General features: G+C 38.5%; 1 protein-coding gene across 3 annotated transcripts in view; it reads left to right on the forward strand.

Annotated features, from left to right (window-relative positions):
* The window catches only part of GRM1 (glutamate metabotropic receptor 1), a 177,504-nt gene that overhangs the window by 128,629 nt on the left and 23,055 nt on the right, over positions 1–25,820 (forward strand). For all 3 annotated transcript variants that reach the window (XM_062490129.1, XM_062490130.1, XM_062490131.1), the window contains exons 4-7: positions 6,051–6,297; positions 12,170–12,338; positions 14,213–14,339; positions 19,955–20,885. In XM_062490129.1, coding sequence (XP_062346113.1) covers positions 6,051–6,297; positions 12,170–12,338; positions 14,213–14,339; positions 19,955–20,885 — 1,474 coding nt within the window. The remainder of the gene's footprint in view (positions 1–6,050; positions 6,298–12,169; positions 12,339–14,212; positions 14,340–19,954; positions 20,886–25,820) is intronic.

Here is a 25,820-nt window from a genome sequence, read left to right on the forward strand (position 1 = left end):
CCCCCACCCCAGATAACTTTTCCACAAATTGTTGGTGGTCACATTAGCTTGCACATAGAGACAGCAAAGTCATTGAGACAGCCCCATGACAAGTGGAACCTGTGGCCTTGATCCACAATTGCTTCTTCTAGTCACCAAATAATATGTCCTGGCCTTTTCCTCATAGGCAGTCAGCTACAGTTCAAAATGCCTTGGAAAGCAGGCAGTTATGTAGGAAAATAAAACTTTGGAAATTCTTGTTACTGTATATTTGATTGTGGGCTGGGCAAGGTTTGTAGATGTTTTCATGTAGAATAAACGACTTGTTGCCTGTGACTTGTTTTTGGACATAGTGAGTACAGTAGCATGAACAAAAATTCACTTTTTAGTCTTTAAGATGTGCAGATTTCATTCAGCCATACAATATTAATGAACAGAATGTATTTGTTATAAAAAGGTGGCATGAAGAGAAATAAACAAAAGATGCGCAGGTTTTAAACACACCATCTTTGTACTTATCACATCTAGAGACATTGTAACCTCTGCTATTCATTTTGCAGTGCTTTGATGTGAAATTTGTAATATAATTGTTTTGTTATCTTTGGTGTTAGATAATGTAAAAATGTTATAATAAATAGAATATGAGAGGGAGTAAACTGGCAATGTTTCTAAACCATCTGAATCAATAATGGCAAATGAGTTAAAACAGGTGAAACCCTTTGCAAAAATTATTTTCTACAATCATAGTTTGGCATAGTTGTTAGAGGATTAGCCATTATTAAATGTCCCCATGTGTGGAAATATAAGCAAGGGAAGAAGACTGACCTGTCTGAACAGAGACCTATGTCTGGGACTCAGGGAAGCAAAGGAGAGTTTATGGCATTTGAGTGAAGGGAAAACCAACTCACAAGGACTACAAGGTTTCAATGAGGTTATGCAGGGAGAAAATTAGAAGGGCCAAAGCCCAACTAGAACACAATCTGGCTACTGTCATAAAAAACATTAAAAGGTTTTGAGGTGGACTTGGCAGTGTGAGGTCAAGGGTTGGACTCAATGACCTTAAAATTCTTTTGGAACCCAAATTATTCTAGAGGACTAAATAAAATTTAAAATTAAAATTTTTCAATGAATTTGTGACAAAACAGAAATGTAGAATTGGTTACATTTTCTCTCCTATGTGTACAAAGATAAAATTATAATTAAATATTTAAGCATCTAATTAAAACTGTTCCAACTTTTCTAAGTAGCCAAATATCCTAAAAGTTTACAAAAATCACCATTAACTAAGTTTGTTCATCACCATTAATGTGCCATTTAGTTTCCAGAATGAACTTTAATTCTTACCTTTAGAGTCCCAGATTTAAAATGACTGGTCAGTTCAAGATGCTGACCTTCTGCCCTGCTCCTTGCAAGATCCTATGGCACAATTGTTGTGGTGGAAGTTTGTCAGGTCTTCTCTAGCATGACACAGTGTAAGATATGTGACTTCCAGTGTTTTCCAAGGACATGCTATGACACTAGCACCTCTCTAACAAACCCGCACAGTGGAAGATGAGCAAATTTCCTCAGAGCCATGGGGGTTGTTTTGCTTCATTGGAGTTATTTTAATTTCAGTTCTGTTGGGCCTGACCAGAGTTAAAGCAGATTGTTAAGGGCTTTGTTTAATTGGCTCCAATTGCTGACAGGCTTGAAGCATCGGCCACCTCTGTAGGAAGCCTCTTTCAATGTTTGGCCACCTTGTGGTAAAGGCAGTGTACGTTGGAACTGAAGGGGAGCGTAAGGAACCTGCAACCACAATTTTTCCAATGCATATGGACATTTGCTATGAGCCTGGGTACTGCTCTACCTATTCGTTTTTTGGGGGGAGCCCTCTTTACTCCTTGGCATATGCAACCCAAGTATGGGAGATTTATTTTATTTCATTTCATTTTCCCAATGAAATTTTACCCCAATTGTCCGTCCAGTTTTTTTTTTTTTCAGTAATTACTACTATATTGAATGCAACCACCACCCACGATGTAAGTTATAAAAAAGCTAAAACCTCATTTGGCTTCCCATGAAGTATGGCAGTCCTGGAAAGGACCACTGCAAACTGAGAAAGCAGTATATACAATTTTTCATACCATCATACCTCTGTCAAGACCACCAGAAATGAAGATAATTTTTATGACAGCTGATAACTTTTTATTTCACCCTAAATATTCAGCAGATGACCATAGCAAACCATAAAACTTTCTTCCTGTTCTAGATGAAATATTATCCTTTACAACAATTTTGCTGAACAGATTTTGGCTTTTTAAGCTAATCAAGAGTCATCTATGAACAGACTGTGTTCTTTATCGAATGTGTGTATTTGCTCAAAATTTGCCAACTGGTTAGGTATTCATCAGATTCCCCAATCAAAATGTTTTTACATTTATTTCCATCACAAATTCTCTCTTGCCCTAACCTTTCTGAGGACTGAAAACGAGTAATACTTGGTGCTGAATGTTATATTGAGCATGAAGAGACATCTCCTATCTTTACTTCTACATGATAGTTAGCTCATATCTTGCCATAATTCTGATAGCATATTTTTTCTTTATTTCAATTTGTCAAGCGGGATTTGCAAAATAGGCTTTGTTCTCAAGAGCACTGTTAGCTCACACTGACTTCACAGCAAAGGCACTAAACTAAATTCATGGCTGCTTCATAGTCACATCCTTCTAAGGACTTAGCTGAAGCTACAATTAGTTAGCTGTGAGGTGCATTACAGTAAATGGAAAGATTAACAGTGAGTTTCATGAAAATTTGGATTCTTTTCTCTTCCTTCCTTCCCCCTATACTTCAGCATCAATTTTAGCAATATTGGGAGCATTTTTCAGTTGTGTGCGGCCAGGACGAAAGCGATGTTTGGGTTTTTTATTGGGTTTTGTTTGTTGTTTTTTTCTTCTTTTCCTTTCTGATTAGTAGTGTATGCGTGTACATGCCCTCATCCTCCAAGATTTACTGACAGATACAAATCAAAACAGTGATTAAAAATATGACCTGGACTACTGAGAAGCTGTTAAATTATTAAAGGAAGATTTGTATTACATCCAATCGAAAATTAAATATGGTATTTAGGACACCTCAATTCTTCAAGGTCATCCAAAAATTAATAGTCTAATTTGAGTGACTTCAATTAATCCAGTATTCACATGACTTATGACAGTTTTTCTTTGCTTAGTGAAAGCTATAGTCTCTAAAATTAAGAAGAAGAAGAAGAAGAAGAAGAAGAAGAAGAAGAAGAAAGCTATAGTAATACTTTTGCATTTATTAAAAAACTTGCCCTATGAAAACTTCATTGAACATTGTTTTGTCTCTGGCTGAACACAATTACATGATTTGCTTTGTTTTAAAAACCCACACATTTCTTACTGATTGTCTTAAGTGAATTTTAGAAATTCAAATGCATAAGTGTACAGATAACTCATAATTATGACAATTAAATAGAGTAGATTTTGAATCTGGGAAATTAAGTTTAGCGAAAGCATGACTTATTCTGGATTTACTGGAAAATCTCTTATTTACACAATAGGATTTTATGTTACTGATCTGGAGACAGTTCATTCAGGCAATTCACATGTTGCATTCCACTACAATAAAATTTTTTCTATAGGTGACATTAAGGCAGTCACCTCTGCAGTGTGGAACTATATGCTTGCAACCTTAATTTAGATGTTCATTCCAAAATAGTCAAAAGCAAATCCTTCAACCATCAAATATTTATTCTCTTTGGAGGTATGCATATTATATTGAAATATGATAATCCAAAGCATGTTTTGCTGCGTGAATACGTACTTAGGGGAAATGGCCTCTTTTTAAACACTGGCAAGTCCTGTTACATTTTGTTTTCTACCTCCATCACTCACATGAAGGCTTACCTCAGGAAACACATGGCTATCCTTATCTCTTGCAAGCATTATTGATGTTTATGCTCCCCCTTTTTTTTTTTTTTTAACTGATTAGAAAATTGAGAAAGATCTGAGATAAACTTTCATGTAGAAAAGGGTAGATGGTGAGTGCTGTGCACTATCTGTTTTTTGATCTTTTCCACAACCTGCTGCTTAGAAGCTTCACTAGTGGACTGCTGTGTCAAGGCCAGGTTCTTTCTGCCTCACATTCACTTAGGACTGAGAACAATTTCATTTTCTAGCTACAAGGAAGCAGGATCAGTGAAAAATTCAGTGTGCTAATCTTATGAGACTAATCAGCTGATAAAACACACCAACAGATACTTTATTAGGAATATATATTAGCATATATAGACATACAGATATCTAGGCTATGCTGTACATAAGTGAGGGTGCACATGCACTGGCATGCTCTCTGCTTCCCTAGGTGAATGTTATGTCATCTTGTATACCAGGTTTTTATTCCTTCTGTGTTTCTCAACATGAATCTGATTCAAATCATGTTTCACTTGACTTGAATGGGAGCTGTGAACCTTCTCACACAGAAAGTGGCAGATATGTTGCCTCCGGAAAGAATTTCTTTCTTCTTTCTTTCAAGCTGCTCCTTGCTTGGTGGTGCTTGTGGTGAATGTATGGTAGTGAGGAGCACATGAACTCATTCAGTCAGATTATGCTATATTCACAAAGCTTTTTAAATTCACCATCACATCTGTTTGCTCTGTTAAGCTCATCTGGAAAATAGTTACTGAGGCAAAATTTTCTTGCCCAGCCACAACGCAACCCAGGGAAAGCAAGCGAGACATCCCTGCATTTGAGCTCTCTGATATCCTAATGAATTCCTTGCTGAAGTTTCTGAGTTTTAGGGGCAAACAAACTAAGAAGACCTACCAAATCAGGGCCTTTTCCAATAATAAATGTAAGGACAGTCTTCATGGTTCGATTTGAAAGCCATATCATAGCTACATTAGGGTAAGGAATTATTTTTTAACTTGAAAGTTTTGGTGAACTTGCAGAATTTTACCTCCTTTCATCATATTAAAATGACAAATATCTTCTCCAACCTGGATTTGAGAAGTGCCAGTTAACACCTAGTCTCTCACACATCCTACTTCCCTGGTGTACACAAGGTGTTACTGAGACAAAATAACAGAAACTGGATTGCACTTGCCTGTTAAACATCGAGTAACGTGGGAGGCCTGCAGATAAAAGCATCTTGCAGTTTGGAGCATATTGTGATTGAATGACTCAAGGGGGAAGAAACAAAACAAGGAGGTTTCTTACTTCCAGCTGCCTCTGGACCCGCAGCACAGCTCTGCAGTGCCTGGGGTGGGTGCTGGCAGTGCTCTGCAGCAGTTCAGCTGGCAGAAGGGAAGGAGAGCAGGGAGCAGCCCAGGACCCAGCAGGGTCTGATGGAAAGTGCAGCCAAAAAACAGCACCTCTGACAGTGCCGGCCCAGCTGCAGATCGGAGGGAAAACCTATGTGTGGAGAAAACCTCTGCTGCCACGTTGTTTCTGGTCAGGGGATGGAGACTTCAATGTCTGCTCAAGCTGCAGTCACACAAAAACTCAGCGTTACAAACTTTCTGTAGCAATCCCATACTGGCATATCTACTACCACTTTTAACTAAAATTACTGTTTCTGAGAACTCAAGAAGTGATGCTGATTTATGCCATTTAGCTATTAAAGCTGAAAGGGACATTGCTATCTTGACCCTGCAAAACATGAGATTAAAAAAAAGTCTTCAAATGTAAAATAAAGTTAAATTTTCAAGGAAATCACTTTTAAAAATTGTTCCACTGGAAATCTATCTTTTTGATTAACCTTCCATAAAATAAATAATAATGTGAAACAACAAGGAAAAATTCAAAAAGCAAGAAACAAAAGGTGACAACTTGATTAAACAGGTGCTTTCTCATGAAGCGTTTCACTTTTAATGAACTCAAGATTTCTGGGGTAGTGGTGCTGGGCAATTGCTTTATTTATTTTTTTATTTTAAATCCATGACTGGCACTTTGTTTATGCCTCTAAAGCTTTATAAAAGAAATAAGGAAATCTCTTTTTATATATCATTGCTTTTTCATATTTTCATGCCATCTTTCTTTATAATAACACTTTTTTTTTTCTTGCTATTGTAGGCAATGAGAGCTTAGAAGAAAACTATGTGCAGGACAGTAAAATGGGATTTGTCATCAATGCAATATATGCTATGGCTTATGGACTACAAAATATGCATCATTCCCTTTGCCCCGGGCATGTTGGACTGTGTGATGCTATGAAGCCAATTGATGGCAGCAAGCTCTTGGAGTTCCTCCTCAAATCCTCATTCATTGGTGTTTCTGGAGAAGAAGTTTGGTTTGATGAAAAGGGAGATGCCCCTGGAAGGTAAGGAGGTTTAATCTCAACTGATTAAACCAGAGGGTGGGAAGTGGCAGTTTTACTGTGTTTGGTGATGTAGACTTCTCTGGCTTTTTTTCTGAAACATAAAGCATGGACCAGTCTTTCCAAAAGCCAGTAATAACACTGGTAACACATGATATCTTATATTGGGATAGGAACTACAGTAAAGCCTATACATTTTTAGTGCTGCAGGAGATGACAAATCTTGTAACTCACAGACTTTTGGTGTTCAAGGCACTATAGGGTCTCAGCATCAGGGTTTTAGTATGTATGAAGCCTTATATAAATTACTGGAATTTAATGAAGCATTTACCTGATGTGGTTTTGAATAGAAGGCTGTAGAGCAGATCTTTTTCCAAGTGGAGCTCTGCTGAAACCTTGCCAGAGACTATTTAGTGTTGATTGGTAAGCTCCTTTATGGTCTCCTTAATTCGTTTCACTCCAAACAGAATCAGATCAGTCCCAGAATTTAAAGATAGGTCTGTGTAGAGCAGGACAAATAATAGGGGGTTTTTGGCAGAAGTTTCTGTGTTTCACTCATTTGGGGTCTGCTTCCAGCTGTGGCAGCTGCTGTTGCTTAGCCCTCCCAGCAGACACAGGATGTACCCAAGCAGTGGGTTAGGCAGCACCTTGGTGGACTTGGATGCCACCTTTGTTTCTTTAATGGAAGCAAACTGACAGAGATCTTTCCTTTCATTTAGTTTTGTGGGTTCTATTTTAACAAATGGATATTTTTGTTTGTTTTCTTTTTTATAAATACATTTAATTCTGCTGCTGAAGTACAAAATCCATTATTAATTGAAACCTACCCAGGGATTGGTTCACTGAAGTTTGTTTTCCTACTGAAGTGTTGAAGTGTTATAAAAGGCTCTCTCACTCCATCTTTGGGCTTACTGAATAAGTGCATCTGGGTGCCAGCACCACACAAAGGGAGGGCTCTGGAGCAAACAAGAGTTTTCATGTTTCTTCATGCCTCCAAAGAGTCTTCATAAGACACAGTGGTCTTAAAGATACTCTTATCTCTATTACTAGGTTTTATTAGCAAAACTGGCCAATGTTCTACCATTTTCTAGATTGTTATGTTTTGTTTTTTTCTACTGTCATATTTAAACAGCATATGCATTTAAACAGTTTGTTACATTTAATTAGTAGTTAAAAGCTAGTCAGTTTGGTCTTGTTGAGCGTTGACTTCAGAATTTTTTTAGTCAAATATACAGATCAGTTAGGTTAGGCTATGAAAGTAGAAACAAGCAAGCAATTCCCTTATATTTGAACACATACTTATCGACACAAATGTATAAATCAAGTCTTTGCACATATAATTTGGATAATATAGGGAAATTACTGCTTAGTGTGGCTTCATGCTTTTTGCACGCTATTTTTGTCCATAAAAGCATTACTCCAGCTTTGCATATGCTGCATTTTCTGTCTGTTAGCTATTTGGTTTGATGTTTAGATGTAATTTTCCAATTTTAGCCTAATTCTTATTTATTATTTTGTCACCCAAGAGCATTTCCACAACTCTCATCAGTACCAAGCATAGAATTAGATTGAACAGTTGTTGAATTCAAAACATAAGTGAGTTTACATCAGGATATGTCTCTGAGTATATCAGAATGATAGAATTTATTCCATCCACCATTTTGGTCTATGGAAAGGTTCATTTTTCTTGTTTCCTTGGGCTACTTAGAATTGGATAGTTTTTTTTTAAGTAGGGAGCTTTTTGTTATTGTTCCTCATTTGTAGTTTCACAGCTGGAGCTAGCAAGTTTGGAGAATGAAATTCAATTAACCATTTTGTTATTCATTCTGTAATCCCTGGATCAATCTGTGGCATTTATGATGTGGGAAATATTGTATCAGAAAATGGCTGTGTGTGTATGAGTTGTGATCTGCACAGTCTGTCATATACTTGTATGGCAGCAGTGGTTTAAGAGAATTGTCTGTAGCTTCACACTGGCTGTAATATTTCCACAGCTTTATATGGAAAGTCCCTTTGTGGGTCAGTGAACAGACCATAGCACTGTGCCGATACCCAAGAGAGCTTTTGTGCCTCAGCAAAATAGAAAGATAAACACCACATACAACACCTAAATATAGCAAAGTCAGCCTGCTTTGAAATTTCCTGGTTTTTTGTCTTTTCTATGAAAATGCAAGAATGTCACACAAGTGTGTAAAAAGTTTTTAGATACCTTGTCCTCAAATCATGTGAAAAAATCAAGTTCACAAGGTAGAATAATATTCCTTCTTAGAAGGCAGCAACCTTTCTCATAAATTTCAAAATCTGTGAGGTTCTTTGAGTAATTGACTCCCACAAACTCCTAATTGACATCATCATGAGTAAAGCAGATAGAGTTGCCTGTAGTTATGGTTGTCTGGCACTCTCATAATCTCTTGTTTTGAAACCTGTACAGCTTCATGAAATCTTAACCATTTGTTTATATACAATTCTTTTTCTGTCTCAGGCTCAGGTAATGGTTTCAAGGTTTAATCAAAATGAGATTGGAAAACACAAATAGCCAAATGTGTATTTCTTCTGTGAAGAATCTTTTCTTTGGATATCTCTTATGCAGAAACATGAAGCAAACTTTTACTGGGAGGGCACAAATGCAGTCATTTGTTACTGCACTGCCTCTGGGAAAAAATGACATGGAGGTCATGTAAACTCAGCTGTATGTGCTTGCTATACTGTCATTAAGAACATGCTGGTAAATTTGCTGCACTTTTTGCTTTCATTTAGCAGCTCCCATTTCCTTTCTCTGTAGCAATCATATCACTCAAATTTCCAGAAATGGCTGGAAAAGGTGTGAAGGATGCAATAGTCAACACAACATCCTTCTCTGGGATACAGAGATATCTTTTTAGCTCTGGTCAGTTGTAGGTAATTGCTTCCTTTTACCTTCTGGTTGAACCTTACCTCTCTGGAAAAAACAATTTACAAAGACCTCTGACCATAAAATGCTTTGTGACAAGAGGCAGGAGAACTTTCAGGCCTTCCAATGAACCTTTGATATGTGGGGAAATGCTGAGGTTCACAAGCGAAAAGAAAAATTCCGCCTAACATTTCATCTTAACTAGACTTGGACTTAGAACCATATAAGTCTATTTAGTTCAGAATTTCCAGTAGTTGTTCAGGCCTCAGACATGACAACACTACCTACTCCAATGCTTTGAGTAAATAATTAATTTTTGCCTTATGCAAAGCCTTCAAACTTGCATGTAAAGAAATTTTTTTTTTCAAATATGCATTTTTGTTTTGGAGTTTGGATTCATGGGTGGTTATTCCAGCTATTTACATCCCAACATTGCTCAGCATTGTTCTTTTCTGTCCTGTCTTCCAGGATAGCAAACATCATTACCACTCTGGTATTATGGCTATGGAAAAAGGTAACTTCAGCCATCTCAGATTAACTAGAGTAAAAGTGTGCCTGTGACCAGCTGATTTATATTCTGGCTTGTTTTACAAGTAACTAGTTAATATGACACCAACTATTGGGTTGAATTATTTCCCAATATACCAGAGACCTTGCTCTTATATTAAAAGAAAGATTAATTTTCTTGCCCACTGAATGTTTTAATGGTTTCTTTAAATGCTGCCATGTGTGTGTGAAATACAACTGCCTCCAAGAAGTCTCAGTCTCTGAGACCTTCACAACTCTTGTCAAACCCACTTCTTTTGAGGTCATAATTTTTAGCATGGACACAGCCAAAAATTATTTAAATTGTACATACGTGAGCAAGCGGATGGGAGGAGGTATTCCAGCACTGAATTTGTCTTTGCTCAAAGCACTGATTTTTCATTAAGAAAAAAGAAAGAAAGGATAAGGAACTTAAGCACATCTCCATATACCAAGTATATTTGCTAGACCACATTTTTCCACTTAAAATTCAAGCTGCATATCAAAGCTGCAAACATTATACTACAACTTGTCATACCACAGGACTGTGTAAGAGCTTTTAATCTACATACTTTATTCTTTGACAGGTAACCTATAGGAAAGGGAATAGTATTACAAGAACACAGGAGAAACTCTTAATTGATATTGTATTAATGTCACTCTGTGCCTTGTGATGTATTTTTGTAAAAATGAAAGAACATGTGTGGGCTCAAAAATTCCAGTAAGGAAATGTGAGGCTTTAGTAATCATTTATTCCCCTTCCTGAATTACTTTTCCAGCCCAGAGTAACTCATTTTGTATCAGTCTAATATAAGGTCAAACTAAAATCCAAGTACATTTTCCTTGCTAGGAATAGGCATGCACATTTCTGCGGAGCTTTACTTATATCTGTTGAGTATCCATTATGAAATGCCTGACTCTCACTGCTTCTTGTTATCCTGATTTTTCAGAAGCCTGGAAACAGCATGGCTTTTTTAGGCACTTCCTTTAGAAGAACTGGGATATGAAAAGCAATTGCTCACTAATGAATTTGAAATTTACCCCTTTCCTAAGCAATCCCTTGATTAGTGGCCAATTCCCAACCAATGGAGCTGCCCCCTGCTTGGAGCTCAGTAGCAGGGGTCCCTTTTCACATGGGATTCAGTGGAGCTCTGCACTAGAATTATCTGAGCATGCATATTTGCAAAACTGAGGTCTAATTACAGCTGTAAATATGCATTTCTTTAAATAATCTTTAACCAGAAAAACCCCAAAGACTTAGATAAGAAAATTACTCTGCTCTACTCTAGAGAATAATTCTAGCACCTCTTCCCTCTGTGAAGTGCAGGGAGAGTTGAATTTTTGCATATTTGAACCTCAAATGGAAAGGAAACAAATGGATATCTCTCTTTGCTCATGACCAAACATCCCATTTTTATTTATGGCTCATACTTTGCTTACCTTACCTTTCGTTCTTAAAGCATGTACAGATTAGCAACACTCATTATAAACAAAATATTTTTTTACTCCAGAGACTGAGATAATCCAGTAGAGAAGAGCAAGGCTGTAAATCTCAGGCTTGGAAGATATAAGATGCTTTGTTATTTTCAGCTCTCATGCTGATTCTTCATTCTCAATGCTCTTTCTCTTGTCATTTATTAAACAAAGTCCTCCCCCTTCTCATCTTAAGAGACCAGGCTGTGGGTTTAGCCTCTTTTGTGATTCTTCCTGTCTGTACACACTCCAACATCCATTCTTCTGTTCTTGCTTATTTCCTACTAAGAATCAAGCTACATTCTGTGGGTAAAAGAATGAGTATAATAATTATCAATAAGGGATGTGCACACATCAGGTCCAACACATAGAAGGCAATGGAGTAGGTTGGATGCTTGTTGTAGCAGTTTTTTATGCTTCCTTTACCTTAGTCTTGGGAAGTAGCTCTCCTACTTGCCTAAGGTGAGGAAGTAAATGCTGTGACTGAGGTGCTAACTTTTTCTGACAGAATCACTGGGCTGCATAGTATGAATGGTAGAAGTTAGAGCTTACAGCTAACTTATGGCAAAGCAGTTCAGTTGGTTTGAGTGTTTCTACTTAAGAGCTCCCAGCAAAGGCTGTACTACAGCCAGCCTGCATGGAGACAAAAACTGAAGGTTAAAGAAGTTTTGACAAATTATGAAAACATAGCATCCAGGCATTGCCTACATGTCTATCTTCAGCAGAGTTCACTGTCTTTGGTGTGCAGTTCTTCCTGGACACACATTTTAGCCATAGTTTTACGCAAGCAAGGCAGGCAGTCAGCAACAATAAGAGCTGACTTTTCCTGTGACTCTGCTGCAAATCCTAAAGGATTTGGGGGTTTTGTGAAACCCAGTTCCCTGGTATTAAGGGATAATATGAATATTTAGAGGCAGATAAAGAAGAGCAAGGTAAGTTTTTGTCCTTTATGTTGCAGGACAATGACTCATTGTTCTTTCCTTGCAGATATGACATCATGAACCTACAGTACATAGAGCCCAACCACTACGACTACGTCCTCATTGGGACCTGGCACGAGGGCGTGCTCAACATTGACGACTACAGGATTCAGATGAACAAGAGCGGAATGGTCCGGTCTGTGTGCAGTGAGCCTTGCCTAAAGGGCCAGATTAAGGTGTGCCTCAGACACCTACTTTCTGTTATAGAAATATGAATATCCAGTCAGTGTTTGTCCCTAAACCCAAGCAACCTCCTTTCAAGCCAATGGGTGGGACTACCTTTCCTTCAGAAAAGCCAAAATTATAGAACAACTCCTAGATTAATATCTTTCTTTAACAACACCATATACAGGCCTGTGTTTTCTAAAATTACCCTTTGTAGGGATGCAGAATCTTGTAGTGTGCCCGAATTTGAATTTCACCTTATGTGAGAAAGATCTTCACTTAGTCATTGCCTAAAACATTCAGTGGATGTGATTCACTGGGGGGCTGATCTTGAAAATATCGTGACCCGTGGGAATTGAGTATTTTGTTCCAGCAATTACACCTGCAAAGAAAAGTTGAAAAAACCTCAACAAACCCCACGCCTATTTGTATCTCATGTTCACAACAAGATAAATGGAAACAAAAATTAAATCACTCTGTGTTCATCAAACAGTAGCACTTGCATCAGGCTACAAATAAGTTGCTACCAGTCATGTCTGGATGGCACAGAGACATGTTTCACCGTTATCAAAATGGTGTGGATAAATTAAGTATAAAATGGCAAGAAGCCCATTCAGCAAAATCTCCTTAGAGTAGACCTTCCTTTTATTTCCATTTAATAAGCACATTTGCAGCTTTTTATTTCTATATTGCTAATCTAAGCAATAGGCAACTGATGATTTGGCAGAAGCACAGTGACACACTCCAGCATCTTGGAAGAGAAACATTATTGGTATTTACCACCCTCCAAAACATTTTTCCCTGTTTTTGAGATTGTGCAGTTTGTGTATGTGTGTATATGTAAACACCATGCATACAAAACGCCAGTTTCAGCTCTCATTGAAGTCTATTGGACTCTCTCCACACACTGCATGAGGAAATGTTGACAAAAAAAAAAAAAAAACACAAATCCAGTATTCAATAAAACAAATATTTTGCATTTCACTACTGTACGTATCTCTGCATATAGATGGATAGGAAGATCTGGAAGAAAAGGCTGGATTCCTCCTTCCTGGCAAACAAGGCGAGAGTCTTTGTCAGAGCCCTAGGAGCCAGAGATATCCTCTTAATCTTTCTTTCAGCCTCAGGGTAATGAAACTAGGAATCAAGACAAGGAAATAATCTTTTCAGCATTGGATCATTACATTTAGCAGCCCTCATAGCAAAGAAAGAAAGTTTTCAGGGATATTTGTCCCTAAACAAGCTGTTCCGAAATATGAGGTTGGTCACTGCTTAATTTCCCTTTTCCTGCTAGAACCTAATAGATCCTTTTAGCAGGATGTTTTGTAATTTGTTCTTATTTTAATTTCTATTTACACTTGCATTATGAGGCCCAAAGAGAATTCCACATAAATTGGAATGTATGTGGATATGAATGTGCTTGTGTGTACATTTATATACATTAATTACTCTTTGTTCTAATCTTTGACTTTTTTTACTGCTTTTTACTATGCAATAAATATTAAGCATGGGCTGAGCTGCTTGTCCTGTCCTCTGCCATCTCACAGATTAAGCCTCAAGTTTGATTGAAAATATGACATTCACGGTGCCTCTGTACCAGAGGGAAAATGGTTTTGTACTTTTAAGTAGGAATGGCTCTCCCCAAAACAAAACAAAACAAAATTGTCCCCAGATGTTATCCTTGAACTCCTAAGCACAAATTGTAATGCAGGGATTGATACAAAATCATGATTTATCTTTTCTAGCTGTTTGAAATGTGCCATACACAGGAATCCTGTCATGTTTTAAGCAGTGTAAAGTGTTATGTGTTTGCTGGGGGGTGGTGATGTGTGCCTCCTTGCCATCTGATAGAGGATCAGAACCGAGGATGTATTCTGTATTGCAGGTGATCAGGAAAGGAGAAGTGAGCTGCTGCTGGATTTGCACTGCTTGCAAGGAGAATGAATTTGTTCAGGATGAATTCACATGTAAAGCCTGTGAGCTTGGCTGGTGGCCAAATGCTGACCTGACAGGTAGGGATGTGTCCCTCCAAATGCATTCTTTTTCTACAGGGCACAAGGAGAATGCTCTGTTCTGGACAGTAAGATGGGAGCATCCAGAGATATTAAAAGTACATATTTGGACACACATTCCAATGCAATTTAGTGTGACTGTCTTTCAGCTTAGTGCAACAGCAGAGACAATAAAGACAGCAAAATTTCTGCCAAGAAGAAATGTTATAGTCTGTTCCTTTCCTTCTTTTAGCACAAGTATTAATAAAGCTGTTAAGACTGCTAATGAACTCAGCAGCATTTACAGCATTTAACAGTGACTATCACAGGAGTTCAGTGCATTCTTGTCATATTGACTTGATAATGTTTTCTGATTATTTTACCATGCAATTAGTAGCACTTTATCTGGGATTTCAGGACCTTCAGTAGCTGATTACTAGACTCTTGTTTTGTATAAAGATTGTTCTCACTGCACCCACCAGCAAGAGGAATTTCAACGAAATCCTGAGAAAAGCTGTCTGGAAAGAGTTAGACTTGGTATCCCTTGCATACATTCTTTGGATGAGTTGCATGCTTTGGCATCCTTCTGTTTATTTTTTATCTATCAAGGTCAACCTCCACATCTGCTCTGGGCTTCAGAGCAACCATTACCCCCAAAAAATAGCTGCAACATGTTGAGAAGCATCACCCTGACCTTAACATTTGCTTTGTGTCACTGTGAAAAACTAGAGACACCTCTGCTCCATGCCACCTCTGCAAATCTTGAACGTCAGCATCAGCAGGACATCATTCCTGATCACCTAGACAAAGATCAAATGTGCAAATTAACACCTTCTTGTCCTTTATCATGACTGGCTGACAGCTAGATATTGCTGCAACATTTAGCACATAGACAAAATCCTCAAACTTCATTTAACTTGTTCTGTGAGATACTTCAAGCTAGTAACTTAACCCAAATGAGCTCTCAGAGCATGTATTTTGAGAGGGAAAGCTCGCCACTTCTCCAGGTAAAAATAAATCCTTAATCACAAGAGACAGGGAAAAGTGACCCATTATCCGTCTTGGTTTTCTGTGGAAAAGAAGTTATGGTCATGACCCAGATGTGTGTGTAAATGTCTATATTCCATACCTCCCACTCCCACCACCCTGCCCTGTCCTTGCTCTGGTTAGCAGTTAAACTGACAAACAGATTTGCCAGGATACAGAAATCCCTGTGATCATTCAGACCCTTCAAATTTCATGTCAGTGGGTTGTAGGCAGAGGAGCTAATGAAAAATACATTCTGTAAGAGCCCAAATTGCAGGACCACATCTGGTATTAACAGAAACAAACAAAAAAAAAAAATCCACAGAATCTTTCATAAATGTCCTGACCATTTGAAAAGCTCATATTTAATTCCTACTCCTAAGACACTAGCATCTGCTAATTTTAAAGCAGATGTCCATAGACAAACCAGTTTTGCTGGTCTTCGAGGTTCACAGAATTGTTTGTATCTACTCCTCAGGGAAGAAAAGGGATTTATTAACTAAAAAGGAGCCAGAACAAAAACCTGGTGAGAGATCAATATGCATTTGAGAGAATATGGTTCAGTGCTACCAGCTGCTCCAAGTAGCTCAAAAGAGGTCATGTCAAAATGACAAGCACTGCTGAAAAGAGTTGCGGAAAGAATCAGTGGAAAAAATCTCCAGGGCATGTTGCAATCTATTAACTTTTAATGAAATCAGTAGATGACCTGCTGATTTGTATTTCTTCTCAGCAAGGAGACTGGACTGCTGCTGTTCTAAAATCACAGCAACATCAGCCAAATGACAGCATAGCCATCGACTTATTTCCTAGACAACATTGAAATGGCAGTCTGCTCCTGCACAGCTTCTTCAGTCTGTCTCATTGAAGAAAAAAACCTTCTTTTTTTAACCCCTAAAATTGATTTACTTGAACTATACTACAAAGTACAAAGCTGTGGAAGGAAGCTGATGCCATCCTAATCTTTAGAAGAAGGTGGTTTATCTAGATAAACTCTGTCTCTTGAACTTTGTGGGAGTCACCATTGGTACAATTTAATTTGGAATTCTCTTTTCTTGCCAGGACTCCCATTAAACATGTTTTTATAGCTTGATTTTATGTGTTGTATTCATACCCTGACAGTCACCATAGCATCTAGACACAGACAGTAACATCTCACAGTGCAGATTGTTTTTCCCTTTGCCTTAAATCTTAAATGCTAAACAAGTACATGGTTTTAGACTCATTTTGCATCACAGATGGAGGCTCTAAAATCCTTAATCCTTTTAAGAAATGTGAAGCACATACTAACCTATTTCATAAGACATTCTTTTCAAGGTGCTAATTTTAAATCAGTCTCTGTTGTTCAGCAATCATTTCCTGACATTTTAATTTTATTTTTAAATGTACACTTTTTTTTTTTTATTGCTTCCCTTAAGTATTAATTCAGTGAAATGGACACAGCAGACACAAAGGATTTCTCACCACAGATGATGAAAACCTGACCAGAGAAATAGTTACTAAAGCCAGTACCTTTGACCTTGTGCCAAGAGAAATCTTTTATAGTACCAGAAATATAAGAAGGATGAATGTCAAGCTAGTAAACTCAGTTTACATAAATCATCTTAAATAAGCACTGAAAGAAGATAAGGTAGGAAGGTTTATAGTCTTATGAAAAGAATCATAAGGATTTGGGGCCATCAGTTACCTGGGATGTGTCAATGACCTCAGAAAACATCATAGATTCTCTTATTGTCATTGCACTATGAATATAGTATTAGAAAAATTTGATTAGCCTTCTGATATTGGAAATTATTCACAGTTGAAATGCAGGAAAATAGTACATGAAAACTATCAGGCAGCTTTTACCAGAAAATTTTAACTGTGAAGCTTTTGCTCTGATTGTTTTTTTTTTGTTGTTGTTGTTGTTGTTTTTGGTTTTTTGCTTGTTTGTTTTGTTTTGTTTTGTTTGGTTTTTGTTTGTTTTTTTGTTTGTTTGGGTTTTTTTGAGGTTTGGGTTAGCTGCTGAGGGGGCCTTTTTGTTTTTTATTTCCCCTTTGTTTTGTTTTGTAAATGCATGCACAGTTTCATGGGTATCCTTCCCCAGTCCCAGAGGGGTTCCAGAGGCCACTTCCTCCTAACAGGAAAATGACCCACCTTCACAGATGCTGACAACCAACTGCTAGCTGATAATAAGCAGTGTAGGGAACTCTTTGCAGTTTCTACAATGTGTGGTTCTTGGGCTTGCTGGTTCACAGGAATTACAGGAATTGGTTTAATGAAACATTTCTAAGCAAATCTTACACAGGATAAGCTTAAAGTAAATGATAGGCTTAACTACCATGTTGGATCTGGGTTAAGCCCCTGAAAATATGGTTTAAAATGGAATAATGTGAGTATGTCTTGATGTTGTTAAGCTTAAAGTCCATATTTAAACTTAACCCTTCCAACAACCACTGACCAGATGCTTCTGTGAGAAGAGCTTCACATGTATTAATCAATGAGTAGGAGCTTCTGATCCCTAGTCTTTTATTAAATCATAGAGGAATCAGCTTCCAGACAGGGCTGCTGAGGTCAATGGCCAAAGGTCCACACTTCCAGGTTTTCCTTCATATTTCACCACAAAAGTACTGGTTGAAATATGGGTTTCCTATCTGAGTCTTGAACAGACCATATTGAGAAAAATAATTTTATTTATAAAATTTTGTCTTTATTTTACAATATTTTCTTTATAAAATACGACCTCTGGTAGCCACTGTTATAATTTCTATTGTTTTTGATGTTACAGGCATGTGTAACAACAACACCTGTAATTAAGACAGCTTGGAGACAAAGCACACAGAATTATAAGACCTTTTTTCAGTTCGTATGACATTGGCAGACATTGAAAGTTCAAGTAGAAATTTTCTGTGTCAGGACTTTGCCTTGGGCTGATTTTCTTTTCTTCTTTTCTTTTCTTTTCTTTTCTTTTCTTTTCTTTTCTTTTCTTTTCTTTTCTTTTCTTTTCTTTTCTTTTCTTTTCTTTTCTTTTCTTTCTTTCCAATAAAAAACATTTTTTCTCCTCTTTCTGAAAATAAGGCAACAGTAAAACTTTTCAGCCCTGATCTATGTCTTGTCTTACTTCTCAATTATTTGGAAGGAAGGACTTCATATTACAGTATGGGTATCTACATTACAGTAGAGGTATCTGTTGGTAGTCTTGTGTCACCATGTGGAAGATGAGTATAAATTAGGCAAAACTGTGGGACTCAGAAACTTTTAGTTAATAGATGGTTTCTGCAAATACACTCCATGCTGAGGATGAAGAGAATGAGCATGACTTCTGCCCATCACAACATCAGGGCCCTTTTTAAAATCTAGGAGCAAAAATGAGAGAGAAAAATGCCTCTCCCACAAACTTGGTGACATTACCATCTTTTCCCTATTCTTTTCAGCCATGTCCAACAACTCAGATAGGCAGAGTTCATGTGCAGCCAGTCCAAGATGAGAAAAGCTGGACCAGCAGTTTGTAATGAAGACATCTGAGTGGAGAGGTGGCTAGAAAATAACTGAACTGTAAGGCCAACTGAGACAGGGACGGTGAGGGATTGGGAGTAAAGATACTTGAGGGTTGGGGGAAAGGCAGAAAAGGTGAGTTGTGTACAAGGGAAGCTGGAGGAGGACAGAAACAAGAAGTAGAAGAGGCCATGGATACGTCTCTTGGGATAAAGAAATATGCTAAAAGCATTTTGGAACTATTAAGTCGAGAACAGAAGTTAGAAAATGCCATAATGAAAGTTGTCCGTAACAGCTTCACAACCATAGCATCTTATTAACACAAAGGATTTTATTTTCTCTGTAGTGTTTATTGCTTGTATTACTTCAGCACAGTGATGAAGATATCCAGAGTCTCCTTTAACTTGAGTGTGGGAGAAAGCAGCTAAATGACATTTTAACAGACACCTATGTTTGCACATCTGTACTAGTCAGAAAGGACAGTCTTTCCAGTTTCTACTTGAAGGCATGTGGGTCTGACTTTTCCAAGAGAATTTAAATTATATTATTTAGTGGGGAAAAATATGAGCACAGGGTTTGAAAAAATAGGAATAAGATAATGTGAAGAGAAAAGAAAGTGTAGGATCTATGATATAATTCCATTAAAACTGTGGGTTTATTACCATTTTTCTGTCCATAGACCTTTGATTAATTTATATTATTTATAAAATCATTCTCAAAAACTACAGTAGATCAAATGATAGTGATTGTGGTAATGATTAAATAAATTAATCTGAGGAGGTAAAAAACCTACCATTTGCAACAATGCATTCCCTGCTGAAATGAAGAGATGATGGTGAGTTTGTCTGCATTCTGTTCCCAGCTGTTCCTTTGGTATGCTGGGTTTGTAATCAGGTATCTCTAAAACCAGGTATTTCCAAATCTAATTTCCTGTTGCAGTATCATGAGAAATGTTTGGGACACCCAAAATGGATGGCTTTTTTTTGAACATATTTCATCCAAACTTTCCACGATGCAGTTCACTCCTCTGTAAAAAGGTTTTAATAATCCATGTCACATGAATTATACTGAGATCCAGCAAAAAAAGTTCTTCCAGGAGCTGCCTTTCTAACACTCTGTTTCTGTTCTGTACACTGCAGGCTGCGAACCCATCCCTGTAAAGTATCTCCAGTGGAGCAATATAGAGTCTATTGTGGCTGTGGTCTTTTCCTGCCTGGGGATCCTGGTCACCATGTTTGTCACCCTTATCTTTGTGCTCTACAGAGACACCCCTGTTGTCAAGTCCTCCAGCCGTGAGCTCTGCTATATTATACTGGCTGGCATCTTTCTGGGTTATGTCTGCCCTTTCACCCTTATAGCTAAACCCACCACCACATCCTGCTACCTCCAGCGCCTTCTGGTGGGCCTCTCCTCTGCCATGTGCTATTCCGCCCTCGTGACCAAAACCAACCGCATCGCGCGCATCCTGGCAGGCAGCAAGAAGAAGATCTGCACCCGCAAGCCACGCTTCATGAGCGCCTGGGCCCAGGTGGTCATCGCCTCCATTCTGATCAGCGTGCAGCTGACCCTGGTGATCACGCTGATCATCCTGGAGCCCCCCATGCCCATCCTCTCTTACCCCAGCATTAAGGAGGTTTACCTTATCTGCAACACCAGCAATCTGGGTGTCGTGGCTCCTGTGGGCTACAATGGACTCCTCATCATGAGCTGCACCTACTATGCCTTCAAGACTCGCAATGTGCCCGCCAATTTTAATGAGGCCAAGTACATTGCATTCACCATGTACACCACTTGTATCATCTGGCTGGCCTTCGTGCCCATCTATTTCGGGAGCAACTACAAGATCATCACAACCTGTTTCGCAGTGAGCCTGAGTGTGACAGTGGCTCTGGGGTGCATGTTCACTCCCAAGATGTACATCATTATTGCCAAGCCTGAGAGAAATGTCCGCAGTGCCTTCACCACCTCAGATGTGGTGCGTATGCATGTCGGGGATGGCAAGGCACCTTGCAAGTCTAACACTTTCCTCAACATATTCCGGAGAAAGAAGCCAGGGACTGGAAATCCAAAGTAAGTGGAGTGACTGCAGGTACACTTCTATCTGTGTATGTCCCTCTCTTTGCCCTCCTCTCTTGGTTGACTTTAGTCTGCTGATAGTAAGGTATGTAACAGATTTACATCTCATGTGTGGCAGAGAAGGTGGAAATGACCCTTTAGTTCTAAGCCTCAGATGGATATTGACATGTTGCCTATCATCTTCTCTGCTGCTCTGAAGGCAGCCCTGTGCACAACTCCCTCTACCACTGGGGTAGGTCAGGCAGTGGTAGAGTAGCCAAGCTCCATTTGCAGTTTCTTGCATCTCCTTGTCACATGTGCCTGTGACAGGGATCTCACACCCTGATGTGCAGTTGCTCTGCATCATGTTCGAACTGAAGTGCTACTGTAGCCTCTTAGAAAAAAAATCTCTGTCTGAATGATTGTAAATCACATGTACTTGCCTAAGGGCACTGGAATGTGTGTGAAAGCTGAGGACTGAACATTAGTTTTTAAGGTAGTGTATTGTGACAGTCCTCATGACTGTGATTCAAAAGCACTCTCCATGCTATGAGAGTGCTCCCTGTGCTCTATTTAAAACTCAGTATTATGAGCAATGCTCTTACTCATCATTTGTGTAAATCTCTCCATGTTCTCAAACTCAGCGTTGGTGTGAAAGTTGCGGAAGTCAACTGATGGTGAAAATGAACTTGCATTCACATCTGTAGAACTCGTTATTCTCCTTGCTAATAATTAAAAGCAACCCAGATGCAGCAGAGCGGGAGAGAGAACTGTTACTTCAAACAGTATCTCCCTGTGAGGAGCTTTCCGAAAATTTGCATTCTTTATTATCTTATTGTTTTTTAATCTTTAAAGAAGCACCATAGGGCTAGAGTTGAGCTTAGATGATTTTCATCCCAATTTAAAAAAAAAAAGTACCAGTGAAACCTACATTTTTGAGCTTCCCAATAGAATTAAAATTCAGTTTATTTTCATTTTTGTGGGATCTGTAGGTTTCTCTGAGTCACTCAGGTTGGTTTAATGAAGTTTGCATAAGAACTGTTTTCATCTGTCCTTGTGATGAAAGTAATACTGTAGAAAACTCATGCTGTGATCAATTTTGTCTTTATGCTACTTCAATACATTTTTTTTCTAGACGTGGGGGGGGGTCAGAATGGAAGGGAATGGAGACATAAGTGACCCAATCGCTCAGTGTGCCACAGAGGCCACATCAAGGCTGCTGCCTCCTGAGCTAGACAGAGAGGGAGCAGGGAGTGGTGAGCAGCCCTAACAACCACCACCTGCAGGGAGATGGCCAAAACTCTCTGTAGTCCAAGAGCCTGAATTCCATGCAAATAGAAAGATGGAGCCTGATCCACCTTCATCTGACTCTATGGTAGTTAGATGGGGACTCAGACATCTGTAAGAAACTAGTGTGGTGTTCCTGCAGTGTGGTTTCTGGCTAACAGTTTTGGTTTCTTTAAGTTGATGTCTGTAAAAAAAAAGAGTATGTCTGAATATTTTAGGTCATGAGACACTTAATAACTAATTCTCTCTTCTGCTTAGTCATCTTCTACCTTTATTAAAAGAAAAGTAATTTAAAAGATCCAAATGTGATATAATTAGAATACGTTCTTAATATGAGAGAATATTACATCCTGTTAAAAGTTGAGCTTCTCCCTCATCATTGTCACCTTTAAAACTCGACAGGGTTTACCTGAGCTTTTTAGCAATTAGTTCATTACATAATTTTAGTAAGATTTTCTCAACCTCTCTGTTAAGCCTGTGTGAGTGTTACAAAGCAGAAAAGCTCTACAGAGTTTTAAGTTGCTTTTCTAAACTAAAAACTCAATACCTAGTTAATATGCCTTTTTTCCTCAGGTTAAGCAACCATTTCATTTATACAGCCAAATTCCCACCTCTTACCTAAACCTCTTGTGCAGTTACTGCGTGTTCTTCACCCAAACCAGCACAGGTGCAGAGGCACCCTGGGATTGCTGATGGAAAAGGACAGCACATCTCTCTGTTTATGGGCATGAAGAACTGAAATAAGTTTAATAGACAAACATGAAGCTTTGGAAATAAAGTCACAAGCAAAACAAAAAGTAATTTCAGGCATTTGAGGGGTATTTTAACTCCTAGCTGAGTCCATTGTAAAGTTTCTTGAGGACATTGTGACAACAGATAAAAAAGTGAGTCACTGGAAATCAAGGAGGAAAAAGTAGAATTTGCTGCAGCCTTTGAAGCACCTAGATAACACTAATATGTAATAATATCCTTTCTGAAACAGGACTTAAAGCTTAATGCCTATAGGAATGAACTCCAGACTGATTTTCAATGTTTTTTTTTGTTGCTGTTGTTCTGTTTTGTTTGTTGATATTTTTGGTTTGGTTTTGCTTTTTTGTTGTTTTTTTTTTTTTTAATTTGGTTTGGTTTGTTTGTTTGTTTTAATTCCCTATCTAAATCTGAGATTTATTTGCCATGTTTTCAGTAATTCTAATCCCTGTAAGTATGTTGCTCTGTTTCTAGATTCTTCAGTAGTCTCTCCCATGGCCACATTTTTCTACCTGTAAGTGGCCAGCAGTTTTGCACTCAAAAGATTTCTCTTCTAGATGCATTCATCTATTTTCTTGTTATGTCTTCTCCCTCTTCCTAGTTTGTTTTTCTATTCTGCTTTTCAATTTTTGTCTCTTCCTGTCCATATCAAATCTCTCCTCTGCTTAATCCACTGAATTCCAATTCCTAAACAGAAAAGTGGCATCCATCTAAATTAAATTGGTGTGGAAATATAGGGTTAAATGGAATTAGTTTTAAAAATGGAAACTAGTTTAGATCTACAAGGGCAAATCAAAATTATATAAGCCTTCATAAAGCATTTTCATGCAATGTAGTGCTGTTAGTTTAACTAGTATAGCTTGGGGACTAGAGTAAGCCAAGACACTCTGTTTCCTAAAGCAGTGCAAAAGAATTAACCAGGGAAGTCTATTAACACAGGATGAATTAGTCAATTCAAAACATTCAGCTGGCTCTGGTGCTGATATAGAGGTCAGAAAAGTCATCTTGAGAAACATCTGTCCCAGATGCATTGCCAACAAAATTTCAGTGAAAATAAATTTCTTGCTAACACTGGTCTTCATATAAATAATGAAGCACGCTGCCTTTACTGATCTGTTGCACTCTCAAGATGGTAAGCACAGCCTTCAGGACTTGAACACACCCTTACTCTGAGTTAAACTACAAGCAATTACAACCAACATAGTTTTCCATTTGACCAGTTGGGAATTTTCCAGTGGAATAAACATGCTTTCCATCAGAAAAGTCCAGCCTTTCAAAACGCTTCATAGAATTGGGCTTTGCTGGCAAGCTTTTTCTCTTAGCCAGGAGGACATTTTTTTCCCCACAGAGAGAGGAACACATTGGGAAATCATGAGGGAATCTTACCCCAACAGTTAAAGCACTCACTCAGGCTGAGATTTCCCAGGTGGATGCTCTATAACTGCATTATGCACTGTCCAGGGCAAGTCTCCTTTCTGTATGTTCTTGCCCAGCAGTATTTTGGAACAGACAAAAAAAAAAAACATTGTAGTGCAAACCCTAGGGAAATACTTAGTATTATTCTGTGAGAGAGCTTGAATCTGGGTCGGAGAGATCCCTCGTGAGTATCTTCAGCACCAAGATACTGTCGTTCTTTCCCTCTTGTCAAATGAATACTTAAATATGTATAAAAAATGGAGCAGCTCCATCAGGAGAGATGGAGAGGGATATCTGCTGCTTGTGTTGAAGTTTTGTGGGGACACTTATTGTTCGTTTGCTGCTTGATGGCATTACAAGATCCTGGATGTTATGGGATGATGGCATAGCAGCATTTGTTAGGAGAGCTTTTTACATCTATTTTTAATTTTTCCTAGATGTGAGGTGGAAACTTTTGTGTGTGGATCTTGCTGTGATCTTTAGCTCTCTTCTTGGTCACACAAGTTATTTTGGTCTATGAGTGTCAATGAGCTCAAAGAGAAGGACACTTTTACAGTGCCTGTACAATCCCTTCCCTGAGGAAGCAATGCTCTCTTCTGTATTACATGAAGAAAAAAATAGGAAGCAACACTTCAGATGCTGATTCTGATGAGGGTACAGGAAATGCCTTCTCCAGCCACTGCTTCATATGTACCCTACACAGTATGCAGGAGACTGAAGTCAGGCCTGCAGCCTGCAGGTCTGTTGTGTTGCTTTTCTGTAGGACACAGTAGAGTTGAGCCACACAGCAAGGCTCACTTCTTGTCTCATGCTTGTTGTGGGTTGCAGTACCATGAGAAGGATCAGTGCTGCGGGAGTCAGCAGGGAGAAAGTTCATTTTGTCTCTTTGGGTAAAAAGCTCCAGGTCTGGCAGTGATGTTTATCTGCTCCCTTAGTCTTCATGTATCAATTATTTTAAATTTATGGTTAATAATAATAATGGTTAGACAACTAGCAAGACTCGCTGAATTGCCCGGACTCCACATTAATGCATAGACTACCTGCTTTTCCCTTGTAATTTTAGTATATTTATATTCAAGCATTTTTCATCCAGATGTCTGCCTTTAGAAATGAATAGCTGATTTAAAATACTTCCAAACATGTAATTAATCTTTTTCACATATTTCAGCAGTCCATGCCTCTAGACTCCTGTCACAGGCATCCAGTCTGAACAGTGTCCAGGCTGGACACTGTTCCAGTGTCCAGGCTGGACACCACCTGGTCCATGGATCTCTCAAATGTGATTGATTTCATTCTGATAAAAATTTGCAGTCAACCCATCATCCCCTAGTGACTTCTCCCTGCTTCCTTTTGTGTCTCCTCCCTCTGTGTTGGCTCTCTACATAGAAATTTTTGACTGAGAATCAGGGTTCTCAGTAACCTCTAGTAGCATGTCTGTTTGCTTAGCATGGCTTAGGGAACCACCTGCTTCGTCTTGCCAGTTATAAATTATCTGAGTTG

Source organism: Cinclus cinclus, chromosome 3, assembly GCF_963662255.1.
Source record: "Cinclus cinclus chromosome 3, bCinCin1.1, whole genome shotgun sequence".
In the NCBI taxonomy this organism is placed as follows: domain Eukaryota; kingdom Metazoa; phylum Chordata; class Aves; order Passeriformes; family Cinclidae; genus Cinclus; species Cinclus cinclus.